Source organism: Alosa pseudoharengus, unplaced genomic scaffold, assembly GCF_046254945.1.
Source record: "Alosa pseudoharengus isolate Yale_2024_CS ecotype anadromous, Long Island Sound unplaced genomic scaffold, YU_APseudo_1.1 YU_APseudo_1.1_scf_5, whole genome shotgun sequence".
Classification (NCBI taxonomy): domain Eukaryota; kingdom Metazoa; phylum Chordata; class Actinopteri; order Clupeiformes; family Clupeidae; genus Alosa; species Alosa pseudoharengus.
This window is the reverse complement of record NW_027468837.1, coordinates 24,510,570-24,525,607: the sequence shown is the minus strand read 5'-3', so window position 1 is coordinate 24,525,607 and position 15,038 is coordinate 24,510,570. Positions and strand designations below refer to the sequence as shown.

The 15,038-nt window shown below is 42.2% G+C and overlaps 1 protein-coding gene across 2 annotated transcripts; it reads right to left on the bottom strand.

The window, feature by feature from the left end:
* Window positions 1–327: 327 nt before the first annotated feature.
* On the bottom strand, window positions 328–14,865 carry ptpdc1a (protein tyrosine phosphatase domain containing 1a). 2 transcript variants are annotated; one of them, XM_076268337.1, is made up of 10 exons: window positions 14,704–14,865; window positions 8,895–9,071; window positions 6,917–7,088; window positions 6,392–6,472; window positions 5,315–5,433; window positions 4,576–4,713; window positions 3,002–4,200; window positions 2,685–2,870; window positions 2,107–2,217; window positions 328–1,743 (listed from the first exon to the last, which is right to left on the bottom strand). In XM_076268337.1, exons 1-10 carry the CDS (start codon window positions 14,747–14,749, stop codon window positions 1,609–1,611), a joined length of 2,364 nt encoding a protein of 787 aa, XP_076124452.1. In that variant the 5' UTR covers window positions 14,750–14,865; the 3' UTR covers window positions 328–1,608. The 2 variants fall into 2 exon arrangements, with proteins under 2 accessions (XP_076124452.1, XP_076124453.1); XM_076268338.1 differs by having other exon boundaries at window positions 8,988–9,071.
* Window positions 14,866–15,038: the final 173 nt, after the last annotated feature.

Here is a 15,038-nt window from a genome sequence, read left to right as displayed (position 1 = left end):
TTTAAGCTTGAGTATGGATGCAATATGACCCTGGTGAGTGGCACAGACTTTTAACGTAAGACAGCTAAATGCTGCACATGTTCCCAGGTGATCACATGATTGCATGAAGACTCATAGGTAGCCTATGTTATTTTATCAATTAATAGAAAGCATCTTTTCTACGTTCTGTTTATGATTATGTAGGACGTTTTTAATTTTTGGAAAAGGAAAAAAAAATGCTTCAGATGATATAATTTGGCGGAACCCCTGCAGTACCTCCATGGACCCCATTGAATATCACTGCAGTAGAGTGCAAACTAATTACATATGAACAAACCAGCAGGTTACTTATGTTAAGAGCATTTATTTATTTATTTTCGGCAAAGAATGGGATGGTGAAAAAATAGTGCTTCATCAACATTTCCACAGTACAATGTTCTCACCCTTAAAATACAAATGTGATCAAGCTTGAATCAAGTTAATTAATTCAGTTGTCTTCTGTTCTTGATGAACACCATATTGCGCATTCATGGACAAAAATGAGGTCTGAGGTGGACTAAACACTAATCACAATGCATCTAAAACATTGATAGTGCTTCATGAAAGAAACATATATATCCCTCTGTAGAAATAAACTCCAAAGAGCAGCTTAGTTTCTTTGCAAAATGAGTCATTTTTCAATGAGGCAGAATTCATTTAGCCACAGCCAAAACAAGACAGATTCTTTGACAAACACATACATTCTCAAACAGATGCCATTTTTCTTTTTTGTATCAGTATTTTTGTAAAGGCAATGTTTAAGTAATCACAAGAGCTAGCTAGGTTGCATGACAATATTATGAAATGAGCCTTCAGATGCTTCAAATTAGAAATAAACTGATCATATGAATTCAAAGCTAACGTTGCATTCAGTCTCCCCCACTTCTCTTGCATTCAAATATGCCACTTTGATATACCACTGTATACTACATACTTTGCACAGTGAAAATATTATTTGGTTTACAGACATCAATCTCCATGATGTTGTAGGGAACAATATTGAAAGTTCCATTTATGTGGGTTGAGATGTGAATATTACTATTAAAGCACATTCTCCAGTGATTAGTGTTAACACACATTTACCACACTTGTACATAATTCTGGACTGTAGAATCATTCTGATCCACTAAGAATGTCAGAGTTTCCTTTCAGCCATATTGTAAGTGCCTATTAAATGAGGCATTGCTTTATGCTTTTGTGTCAAACATACAAATGTAATAAATAGGTAGGTACTATAAGTATGATATAATAAATATCACACAAATGTATAATACCAAACATATTAAAACAAAAAGACATGAAAACTTGAACCACATGGCACACAAAAATACCTGGCAGTTTTTTTTTCAAGAGTAAACATTACAAAATGGTAAAACAACACAGACACAAATAACAACAGCGTTAGACAGCCTGACATTAATAGGATCTTTAAAAAATTATAACACAATGGTAACAATAAAACAGCAGCAGTGACAGACAATTTTGGACCTGGTTTGACTTTTATGCCACAAAAACATAAAACCAGTTTAGAAAGGCTGAGGATCATATCCAACCTCTGGTGTGATCCAGTTATGGACTGGGATGCAGTGGTCAGGGATACTCAGCATACTGGCCTATGAAGTCCACTTCCTCCTCTGCTTTGGCCCTCAGCTCATGGAGAACAGGGGTCAAGACTGCCCGCAGGGTGCAGCAAACCGCCTGGCCGTTCTCCGATTCCATATCCACCTAGTGATTGAAAGGGAGTCAAGGATTACATTCTAGAGAACCACAACTATATGAAAGAAAAACAGAATTGACATGCTGATCTATCTGAAACAGATGCTGGTATTGTATATTCTTATAGTCTCTTATACATTTTGCATCAACAATTTAATTTATGTGCTGTAATTTAAACTAAAGTAAGTGGGATTTAGCAAATGCCTATACAAAGCGAAAGACTTAACATTCTGGTATCAAATGCGGGCCAACTCTTTCTTGGGCGGCAAGACTACTGCTGCTCCCCCACAACCCCATTGTTTCTGTGCACTCAGAGGGTTTTTATATATAACGTTTTTATAACATAAAAAGGACGTAGACATTGATACTCACCTTTGTAAATGTTTTGATTATACGATCGAGAATGCCCTTTTCCACCTCCTCTGGTATCTCTAATAGATGTGCGGCACAATCAAGAATGCACAACAGAGTTTGTTTGTGGCCCTGAAGTAAAAACAGAAGATCACTGGTTAAAGTTTTTCATAGAAGCCAAAATATGGCTACATCTGTTCAATCTAATCCAAACCAAATCCCACCCCCACTCTCCACAAGTCAAAGAAATAATCTTTGCTAATCCTAGGCTAGAGCACTGTTGTGAATCCTAGGTCAATAGTGTAACACCTGCACTCTGACCACAAAGCACTATGTTCATTGCCATGGTACAATGAACCACTCTTGATACTACACTACCCCCAACAACACATTCAGGTATTAGTATATACCAACAGATCTGGCCGTGCAGACATGGGATGGGATGGCTGTCCTGTACAGTCACTGTATCTTTAGTGTTTCTCTGCAACACTGACCTGAAATTGTTACTATTTTTTATCCCTTGGTCAATCATGTAGCAGTTAACAAGGTGGGATTTGATTCCAAACAAAATAACTAAAAATTACCTCCGTGCCACTTACCTTGTCCAGGGAGTCTAGAGCCTGTTGTGAGCTATAGTTGTTCTCCTCCAGTGCCTCCACATCCTCATGGCTGATGACCGGATCTCTGAGCTGCTCCAGCCAAGACCACACGAGACTAGAGAGCACCAGAGGGTCCCGCTCCAGGCAGAGTCGATCCCAGGTCCCCTCTCTGGAGTTCAGCTCCGTCTGCAGGCAAAGAGTAGGTCATTCCATTTAGACTGATTTTAGTTTCACTACTCGAATGCAAAATCACGCCAAAGCCCCTAATATCATAATAATGAAAAAATAACTTCACTTGAAGTAAGAATCAGTCATACCTGCCACTCTAACACCTTGTCTCTGAGCTCTTCTTGGTCAGATTCTGTCGCAAGCGCTTGAGCAACCAAGACTCGCCTGGCCTGTGGGCTGAGCTCATTCTGGAGTGCGATGAAGGGGAAGTTTGGCTTCTCCGAATTAACATCGCAAGCTTCCGTTGAGCTAAGATCGGAGTCGGCTGATGACTTCCCCCTATCAACACAACCCTTTCCACAACCTTCATCATCCCACGCTGACAACATGGACTCGTTGGTTCCTCTGCTGCTTTCAGTATACCCGACAGACATGCTACGCTGACTCTGTCTGAGAGGTACCCGTCTTGACTGGCATGATCCTCCAGGCTTTTTCTCTGCCTCTTTCCTCTGAGGTTTGTCTGAGATTGGCGAGTTGGAGGGAGAGCGATTGCTTGGGCTGTCACTGTCGTGACTGCGACCGCGACAGTGAGGTTGACCTGGTGGACGCCAAGTAGACTCACAATCCCCAAGGCTGTTGTGAAAGGCGAAGCATGGATTGAAGAGGTCTGACGTTGGCCTGTGGCTAAGTGCACTTGCAGAGGCCCCTGCTGGATGCATCTGAGAGGACAGGATGTGCAGGGCAGTGTCGCTCAAGCTAAGGCTTCTCTTGAGGGTACGGAGAGGTTTCAGGAGGTTGCAGGGTTCCCGCTGCCTCCAAACCATGTCCTGTTCGCTGCACAAAGGCCGGTCGTGAGCCAGCAGCACGGGGACGGGGGTTGTCAGCGAGACTCGTGGCGAAGGCACAGGGATGCCCTTCCCCCTCATCTCCTTGCCGAGCTGCTGCAGAGCCTGCTGGGATACGGTCTTCTCCACCTCCGCAGCCAGGTCTGGCAGCTCTGGTGCCGGCCGCAGTTCGTCCACGGGGACTGTGCGGTTCTCAGCCACGTCTAGCAGCAGGCGGCAGATTAGCTGCACGGGTTTGGGCACGTGCTTCATGAGGCGTGCCTCGTAGCCATGCAGCAGGTGGCGCTGGCGGGTCAGGTACTGTGTGAGCGTGACAGTGTGGGCCCTTGGCTCGGCACAGGAGAAGACGCTGCGCAGCGGCACAAGGAACTGGGCAAACTCCCGCACACACAGTAGCTGTCCCCGCGTCTGGATGGAGTTGGGTCGCTTTGCGCGCACAAACAGGATGGCCTGGTCAGCGCTCATCCGTGAAGTAAAAACGAGGTAGCACGCCAGTAAGACACCTATGATACAGGATGAGAGATGAGTAACAAAAAGATTTTGATGCCTTTGGATATGATTTGTTTGTGCTGTCCAAGGAAATGAGACAAGAATTACGTAGAAATAGGAATTTATGGGATACGTTACTACTATATTATTCAAATCACCTTGTTAGCACCACCATTATGCTTGTCTCTATTTATGTGTATTTAGAATTCTGTGAACCCTTCTGATACTTTCATTTTTAACTATAGTAATTAAATGCAATCATTAATTATTCACACACCACTGTGGAGGGGGCCACTCCACAGATCAAAACTAATTTTCCATCACCCGTACAGTAGCTGACCGTGTGCCTGATGCTCTAGTGCATTTGGAGAGGAAGTTATGAACCTCACCTGTTCTTCCAAGACCCGCATGGCAATGGATGGCCATTTTCCCCTCCTGAATGGCAAAGGACATCACTTTAACCATATCCAAGATGGTGGTAAGAGATGCCACGCCATAGTCCTTCCATCCAAAGTTGTAAAAGTAAACTGTAATGACAAAAATATGTGTGTTTTTGTGTGTGTGTGTGTGTGGCTAGGAAACAAAGCCAAAACACACAGAACATTTGTACTATACTGCTATGATGCTTGGACAAATTGAAATATAATGAAATCCATCAAATGCTGATGATAGTTTTACAGCCCGACATCAGTGTTCACGGGTCTTTTAAACATCAGCAGTAAAAACCTAGAGGCTATATATAACGTTAATGACATTTCAAGAAAAGTTCCTGAAAATCTGCATCATTACACTGGCAGATCATAGCTCACTAATACAGTGGAAAGTGACGACTTATTCATTTTCCCAGATGGTGGTAACAACACAAATGACTTTACTCTGGGGAGCTCATTAAGAGCAGCAAGTCAAAGCGCTGAGCGCTTTACCTTGAGCTACATGTTCTCAGAACCATTAAAAAAAAACACACACACAGACACAGACGGACATACATACACAAGAACACACACAAAAGAACAGGCACCGCAGTAGCCTTGAGCTGACCGCTGGACGCTGCGTTGTACAAAGCCATTTTCTACCACTGAGTCCACTGATAATTAGCATGACTCATGATCGAAGGAGAGAAAGACTCACTTCCTGCTTCCATGAAGATCTCAGGGCGATAGGTGAAGCCACTCTCTGCCTCCAGAGGGTTGCCACAGCTGGCATGCTCCCCTGGGCGCTGCAGATTAATCACTGTCTTTAGGCCACACCTAAATCAGAGGGAAGAGCTTCAGTCAGGACCAAGGTTGAGATCAATACGACTGATGGCTTAGGAAGCCAAGATGGCAGATTTAGAGGCACAATGGTGGAGATGTGTGTGAAGTGTATGCTTTTCCTCTAGTAACGGTATTCTTACAAACAGAGGGCCAGGGAAGTTTCAGTGTATGTTTGTTGTCGATTCAGTTTCTGGTCATTGAGCACGGTTCCATGCAGCCAATAAACGGTTTCGAATCAGTTTATTGGAAATAAACCGAATTTGCATGTATCTTGTAAACACCTTATTCTGATTGAAATAAACCGAAAAAGGCCATATTCGGTTTACTAATAAACCGTTTGCACACCCTAGCATATGCCTGTTTTAAACGGAATATTGGGTCATAAAAACACCTTAAACGGAATATGCTTCCAGAAGGAAGAGTGCTGTAGGCCTGCACATGTGCAATTCACACAGAATTAGGATAAAATGAACAAACTGCCTCACACACTTTCCTAATCATGGCGAAACAATGCGCACACTTTTGGAAAGACTAGGAGACAAACTTATGTCTTGCAATCATGCAAATGTCATGGAGTTCATCGATGGGAGAAAATGCGACGTTTTTAAAAAGATTTGTAAAAAACTTAATTAGGCTGGTTATTGACATACGCCTGACCAAGTGATCAGATGCTGTATTATTCAGCCAAAAGAGGGAATTCCACCAGCGGAGATATACGTCATGACGTTGGGAGCCTATTTGTGGGCTGCGTCGCTGACTTATTCGGAATAATGTTGATTGCTACGTAAACAATATGCTCAAAACGTGACATTCTACTTGCATGTAAACAGGTTAAACGGATTATTGACATAAACGGAATTTGGGCAATAAACGGATTCAAAACGGTTTATTCCCGGTATGAAAACGTGCTCACTGTTATATTGGTCTATTGGCATAAGCAGGGTTAACATACCCTTGAAACTGTTCAATGATGTTATATTTTTCAATTATTTCTGTTGAAGGCCTTGCCATGGCTAGTAGGTTGTCTGTGATCCTGGAAAAAAAGGTGGTAAAACACAGAGGTGGTAAAAAACAAAATGCAGTTCTGAACATCTACGTTTTTATTTAATTATAATGCAGAATTTCTTTGACCAAAAAAGTAAAAAATAAAAGTAGAAGAAAAACAGATTCAAATAATGTTGTTTGTAAATGACTGACAACAAACCCAACAAATATTGACAAAAGACCAGTGAGTTTGGCTCATATGCAGTATCGACTATGTGCTGTGATTTATATTGATCTACAGCACTGGTTCACAAGGGCATGCAGCACTGCCTGTACAAGGCCACAGCTCAGCCACTTGGCCTCCCTCTCCTTTTTTAATTTAATACAAAATGGCTTCTGAAATCCATGCTGACAATGAAATGTTTCTGGTGAGCTTAGCGTAGTTAAGGGCGTCATTAGGCTACTGTGTGTTTTCATGTCGGTGAGATCTCACCATGATGAGTAGAGGCCCTTGATGGCTTGCTCCTCGTCGCTCCAGCGGGAGGGGTTCTCGTACTTGCAGGCGCGCCCCCCACAGGTCATGGAACACTGCATGTGACCAGGGATGACATGCCGCAGGGTCTCCCCAACTTTAGTGTACTTTGCTGTCGGGACTCGAACACTAACTGGAGAGATAAAATGGAAATATTGAAATAAATAAAACAAATACACACTACAACAGCATCACTTAAGAAACACTGTGTGTGGAAATGAAGACAGCAACACCATGAATAAATAATAAAAGTAAAAAAGGGAAATTAGAGAAGTCCTGACATAGTGTTCATTGGATAACATAAAGGTAGATCAGTCATTACCGATCTAGTTAAGAGAGTTATTTCAACTCAACTTTTCGTTTACCATTAACACACAAGATAACACAAATCGGCTGTCAAACACCTCCATTGCATCATATCCTCATGTAAATGTGTCACGCATCACATCAATCCTGCCTCTGGAAGTAAGAATATCATATAAATCCATTTTTGAAAGTGGTAGGCTAGAATGAAATCTGAATTACATCTGCGTCCCTGCGCACTGGTGTCTGCTTCGGCCATACTGACGGCGAGCATGACGCGGTGGGAGGAGGTGGAGAGGCTCTCCAGCGCGGAGCTCCGACGCCGCTGCAGCACCTTCAGCAGCACGTCTGAGGCCGAGTGGCGCCGGCTGTTCCCCAGCTCGGAAAGGATGTCCCCAGCGAGGGAACGGCAAGCTGGCCGCTGCTGCCGCTGCATCGCCCTCCAGAACACGATGCGCTCGCTGAGTCCAGTGACTGTCTTTTTTTTTTTTTTTTTTTTCCCCTCTGTTTATAATTTTCCTTTTTGTCTATTCAGTGCTTTTTACTCTCTTCTTCTCTCCATCTTGCAGTTTGTTTCTGTTCCTCTTGGTACTCTGGTGTTGTCCATCACTTTTTCTGATCACTCTTTCACGCTTTTAACTTTTCCTCTTTTTGATCCCTGTCTATCGTTGTCTTTCGCTCCATCTCCCTAACTCACTGACTGTCTGTCTGACTTCCCTTTTTTATATCTGCTGCCTGGCCACACAGGGCTTCAGCTCGCTCTCGCTCTCTCTCCCTCACTCACTCGCTCTTTCTCTTTCTGTGGCATCACTGTCGCACCCTCATCAGAACAGAGGTCTCTTACTCCGCTCCACTGTGGTGAATCATCATACGCCCCGGCACAATTGCCCGGTGGCACAAAAGAGGCAATGAGAGCGGGGGGTGATGCGATCCATCGCTCTGGCCTCTACACTTCACAAGCGTCTCCATGGCAACAAACTCCTAAGTCAGTGGGTGGCTGAGAGAGAGAAGAGAAAGAGAGATAGTGTGTGTGTGCGTGTGTGTGTGTGTGTTGCGTCCGTGCCTCCCTGACGCCACACCAGTGGAGCTGGAGTTGGAAAAATGACATACTTTCTGAAATGGCACAACACTAGGGATTGCATAAGGCACCTAGCATTCAAAAGAGCTGACACACATGAAGGTGTAATTACACCCTTTCTCCCTAATGCATTTCATTTTCTCCTTTTTGCATTCTGGCTATGAGTGTTTTATGTAACTCAGATGAGCACTTTAATGGCCAAGATGAATGCAAAACCATGATTAAATAACTCCTTCAAGACAAAAAACGCCTACATGATTTTAGTAAACTATCAATGCAAGTGGTACCTTTTCATTCAGAGCTGTCCATCAAATCCATTGGCCTATAATCACTATGCTATTTCAACGTTTCAGCGACTACTGTGCTTCCATTACTTACATACATACATACATACTAAGTAAAACCGCAAACCATCAGGAAGAAAAGGCCAGCAATAATCTTACTTTTGTGTATCAAAACTAAAGTGAATCCACTCAAACATGGATTTGATAGCTGCATTTCCTTCATACACATAAACCTGCTCAGTAAGCCACCATAACAATCACTCTCCCATCTCACCCCTCTCTGTGTGTGTCTGTTCCCAAGGTCGCTCTTCCTCTCCCTCCCTCCCTCTCGCCTTCTGGGAGATGATGTGGATGCGGCGGTACCCACCTGGCTCCATCTCCGTGCTGGGCTCCACAGGACTGGGGTAAGGAACGTCACTCAACAGACTTACTCCCGCTGCCATGGCTGACGCTGAAAGGTACGAACAAACATGGTGACAAAAGAACACACACGCAGAGGACCATGACACATGCGCGCACACACACAAAAACGGTTTTTAAAAAAATGAAAGAAAGACGCCTTGATGGAAACGTTGGTGAGCTGGAAATGCTGTCACGAGCTAAAGCAAACAGTCTAAATCGCCTAACGAAACAAAGCCACAGGCAAGATGGGAGGCCCCTGTAGCACAAGCAAAAAGCAACAGACGCTGTAGTGTGTAGAGAGAAAGAGAGAGATTAAATGTCTCTCTGAAGTGAATGAATTGAAGAGAGAATACATCTGTTTTTGTTAGGGAAGGAGGGAGTGAAGGGTAGAAAGAAAAAGACAGCTAATGTCACAATAGGTCTCAGGTGTCACCAGTGGCCAATAGACCTCAGGAAGGTGGGTGTGGCTGTGAGTCCCTCCCCTCAACAATTCTCAGGGGTTATGAGATCTGTGTGGGTTGATTTGTCTCAGCACAGTCTCATGTTTACACAATTAGAGGATGCAGACCCCAGAGCTCTTCACTCCCCGATAGTATACTTTCATCTACCGGTGACGGTGCTGTTATTTTATCCCCACGTGTGTTTCTGTAACATAAGAATGCATTTGGCTACAGTATACCACCTCTACTGTAGGTTACTATAGGAGCCAGAAAACTTCTGAGAAATATACAAAGACCTTAGACCTTATTTCTAAAGATAAGTGTGCTGGTTCAGACCCCTTGGGTCCCACAGTTCAACAAGACCTGCCACCTGTAGATCCTCTTAATCCAAAAAATGTAACAGATTAAGCTTGTATGGTACTCCACTCCTTAGGGAAGATGCCCCCCCCCCCCCCCCCCCCCCACACACACACACAGGCACACACCACCACCACCAGACCCTTTGTGACTAAGGCACCTGATTTGTGCATGACTTCATCCTATGAGGGTGTTGGGCTGTATTCTCAGAGTCTACTGAACCCTGGAGACCTGGGAATATATCAGAGGCCCACGGTTAGGCCTAGTCTCTCGTGTTACCGCAACCCACACCGAATGGCTCTTATCAGAAACAGCATTAGCCGTGGCCCAAATTACACAGGTGAAATACGGCACCAGAGCCTTAGTGGTGCCAGGTTAGACAACCGGTACATCGCTTGAATCTAATGTCATAAGTCATGGTGTTTTAACGAACACGAAGAGGTTAGTCAGTTATTCGCTGGAGTTACACTTTAAGTCTAGTGTGCCCAGTAAATATACTACCGTAATTTCCCAAGTATTAGCCGTGGTTTATACATTGATTTTGCAAAATTACTTCAGCTATGAGGTTAATACACGGGGGCAGTTAATATGGTATTAATATGGAAAAGTCAAAAAGTAGTATACATCGCACACTGGAGAGTATTTTGCTGACTTTATTTGGCGTGAACAACGCATTTTCGCAATTTACCTCATCAGGTTCACGTTCATGGTATTAATATGGTTTTGTTTTTTTAACTTGCATAAAACACTGTCCTGCAGTTTATGTTCAATGCTGCTAATGCACAGGAAATTGCTGTACTCAGTGGCAAATAAAAGGCACTTTTCACTGTTCAGGCCAACTGTTTCAATATCTTATTTAGCCAACAAAGGGAGTACATGAGCGCCCATAAAAGTTTGAACCCTCTAAATTATTTAAATGAAATTTGGTAACGCTATATCATTGTACTCTTGTTACACTGTAATTAAACCATTAAGTACAATGTAATGCACTAATTCATTGTGTAACAATGATAGTTTGTACCATGGTAAAATTAGGTAATACAATAAGCACCACTCCTGATACAAATTTCTTCTTTGTTGGAGCACCCAATCGTGCTTATCCATAGGGATACAATTAAGCACTGTGAAGACATTAATTCATGTCATGCAATAATCAATTGTAATCAAATATATATACACATTTTTAGTGGGTGGTCCGTTATCTTAATTTGCACCAAATTGCTGGGAGCCGTATATCCCTTCAACTCCTTTCCCAGTTCTGTGATCTGTAGCCTACTTATAATGTACGCAGTAGGCCTATGTGACCTAATCCTTATCTTAATCCTAACCCTTGCACATCTAATACAGAGCATCAATGTGCTGTAGGTTATATCATTACTCAACATACAGCCTAGCCCAAGGCTGAGCTAAAACCTTTACTACCCTATGCATGGTGTCATATGGAACAAGGACAAAGTAATATAAAATGTGACCCAAACTTTAGCATAACCTGTATCAGACAGAACAAAAAGAACAAGCAAGGTCTAGAATGCTTCAGTGCCTTTGGACAAGGGTCAATGATTAGGCCTAGATCGCGTTAGTTATACAAACATTCATCCGATAGCCTCGGTCCTGTTTAATTCATGCTGTAAAGTTAGACCACAGAGGACTAACTAGCTAGGCTAGACGAGCTAATCAGAATCATTTACGCTGAAACGTACCCCTCTCTTTCTTTCATTCTCTCTCTCCAAAATCTGACGAGAGAGCCTGAGTGAGACCCAGCTCATTCTATCCAGCCGAGCCATTTGAAACCATTCAATCACTTTGTAGCCTACAGACCACCCCGATGACACAGATTTCTCAAATGATTTTATCACTGAACTAGAATAAGAACGCGCTTGACAGGTGAAAAGGGAGAGCAAAAAAACATAGCTCAAACAGATAGACGTAGTTATAAAAATATAAATGAACATAGTTCAAACAGATAGACGTAGTTATAAAATTATAAATTAATCATTAATTTTAAGGGGGATTATGAACATTTATGGCTGAGCAACAAAAAGCCAAATCGATATCTATTATTTTTTATAAGAGCTTATAAAACATCTATTATTTTCTATTATCTATTATCTATTATTATATTCTATTATCTATTATTTTTATAAGAGCTTATAAAATGGCCTCTTAGATGCCCAAAGTGTGTCAGAGATGGTTCTAAACATGTAGGTGTTCATGGATTTCTGCTTATGTTTGAAAGTCACTTGAGATGTAGTGTTACAATTGTTGTGAAGAAAACATATGTTGTGAAGAACATTGTTTCTGCATGTGAGAGAGGTGAGAAACATGGAGTGCGAACTGTGAGAGAAAACTAAAGGAAAAGCACAGCAGATGGAGAGAGAGAGGGAGAGAGAGAGAGAGAATATGATGCTCTCTGTTGTGCGTCTGAGTCGGTATGTGGGAGGTGAGTGTCTTTACCCACTGGGCTTGTGAATATATAATTACCGTAGGCTCCACTCCAACATTTTGAAGCGGTTCAGACCAATCTCTTTTCTAATTCAACTGTGCAGACAGACAGCAGGCATATAAATGACTTGTCAGAAGTGGTCATGACTCATGTGGAGTCCAAAGGGGCCAAATTAGGCTATCCGGGATACTGATATCTTTCATTAAAATATATTTTAATAAGCAGAATATCTAACATAGATATTAGGTTGCCATGTTTACACACTAACCTGCCTAATCTCTTCTGAGAAATGGTGCAAAAAGTACAAAAGTCATGAGGCCACTTTTGGCCCCATGTGTACACACCGATTACTTACCACTAGCTTTCTCTACTGAATGCATTTCAACGCCTCACTAGTTTAATTGGCTTTCGACTCATTAGCAAAATTGTGAGACAGGGAACAGCCAAAACAGAGGTGGGTGTATAGGCAGTGTGTTTACACACAGGTGAGAAATGAGTCCCTGGCTCACTGGGAAATAGCTGGCAGCTAGGCGTGTTCTGACTTGAACGATGATGTCAGCAAGACAGACAGTAATTGGCAAGCAGAGATTGTACACAGTGCACAAACAGTGGATTCCTTCCATTGTATATTAGTTGTCCAAACATAAGCTCGGCATTTTGGACCACAGCTTCTTCATTAGATTATAGTCTGGTTGTTTTTTGTTAATGTGCTTTGCTCTATTTACAGTATGACAACAGCTTACTAGGCAAAAGCTAGAGTAAATGTGCTGTATTAGCTTATGTCCCGGGATATGATCCTACATTGAAAGATAACACTAAAGAAGCGATTTGGGACCCAAATTTAGGCCTATATGCTGCCACAACATACGTAGGCTGAGCCTATTAGATGAGTCTGTCACAACACATAAACAGGCCTCCTTATGTTGTGCTTACAAATGCATAATTACTAAAACTGATCCCTTCATACATTATTAAATTTAAATCAGCTCAAGACAAAAAAAGGTTCTAGACAAACATTTAAGGTTCTCACAGCTCCTTTATATTTCTACATACCCTGACAGAACACTGTTCTTGAGTCAAATAGGCTAGATATTTTACACCCTGTCTGGAGTGATATGTAAAGCTACAGTGCACTTAAAATCTGCAAAGCAGCAACAGTCTTGCATAAATAGGCAGACAATTAGGTGACGGGTCTACTTAATCGTGTATAATATACAATGCAACTCCGGTCACCTTAAAATACCAAATGTAATAATATTTTATGAACATAATTTATGAACAATAAAGCTATGTAGCCTACCTGTGGAAACACTGTTTGTGCTAAATGTAGACTTGTAGAGAAGATCACAGTAGGCCCAAGCAGGTGCCAAGGCTTTGAAGAGTTGGCATATATTGCTTTTGATCTTGTAAATTTTTGTAGCCACATCACTCTGATCAAACATATTTAAATGTATGCAACTACGGCAGTGTGAGGTCCATTTGAGGTGACATGACCGTGATGTAACCATGGAAAAAAATATTATTTGATGTATGTACGAGGTACAGAAAAGCAATATGAGGGCAGAGATGGGGAAGGTCGAGTGGTAAAGAAAAAGAGAGACAAAGGAATAACAAAATATAGAAAGATGGATAAACAGAGAGGGCAGTTTAGACAAAGAAAGATATAGGGATAAGATAGAAAGAGGAAACGGAGGGGCAATATATGGACAGTGATAGGGAGAGAAACAAATTAAATAGATGGGGAAGTAGAAAATAGATTGACTGATCGGTATAAGGAAAAAGGCTGACAATCTTATAGTGTTTTTCTTTGCCAGCACTAACCCATAGTAACGTGTTTAGGGAAGCTACTTGAGAAATGGGTGCCTGGGAAAGACATTAAAAATCAGGCTCATCCATGCAAACTGATAAACTCATAGACTGTTCTGTTCTATACAGTCTATGGATAAACTAAATGTTCTATTGTCCTGGGTAGCCAGGCGACAGGCGTAGGATACCATTATAGGCTAATAACCTCAATATATGACAGAGAGCAAATAACTGACATGTAGCAAGGAAATAGGTTACAATAACATTATATAACAAATATTACATCTGTTATGTATCCTGGTGAAGGACACATCTGGACATACAGCTGCCTGTTAGCTAGCCCACACTGAATTCTCTAATTACAATGCATGTTCCTTGTTAGCTAATGGTAATAACCATAGTTTATTCTGTATTTATCAATATAGCATTACGGTAACACGAGTGATATTAGCGGACCAAACAAAACAAACCCACTTCATCTACCCATCTTCTGTTCCAACAGGTGGAGTAACAGGATGCATAACGGTGGCTTGGCCAACCAGCTAATTTAGCTAACGTTACTGGCTACGGGATCACGTTAGCTTGGATAGCTTTTTAGCTAAAAGCTAAAAACACACTCGTGTTCAGTTACATACCTGGTTCTTCGTTCCTCGTTAAAGTACAGTTGTCGGATGTTTTCATAGCCTAGATATTACATATTTTGATCCAGTCATGGTGCACGCCGCGGACCCGTGTCTTTCCATTCAAATAAAACTTCACGAGTATTTGGTCCTTTCCTGTATCCATTTGGATGACTGGATACGTAGCATGTTGTGGAAGGTCTCATCGCATCTCATTGGCTGGGAAGACAGCATGTGATTACACTGATCTCATTGTCCAGAGTGCAACCAGAGAATGTCTAATGGGCTCTGGTGCAACTTTGCAGATCCCATTTGGTGGTGGTCTAGTGGCTAATTTACGACAACAAAGT

Excerpts from the sequence above, each read along its gene's own strand:
- ptpdc1a (XM_076268337.1), bottom strand. The coding sequence starts at position 14,749 with ATGAAAACATCCGACAACTGTACTTTAACGAGGAACGAAGAACCAG. Across the intron at positions 4,714-5,314 it reads GATCTTCATGGAAGCAGGAA|TTTACTTTTACAACTTTGGA; the intron begins GTGAGTCTTTCT and ends TTGTCATTACAG. Across the intron at positions 2,218-2,684 it reads CTCTAGACTCCCTGGACAAG|GGCCACAAACAAACTCTGTT; the intron begins GTAAGTGGCACG and ends TTTTTACTTCAG.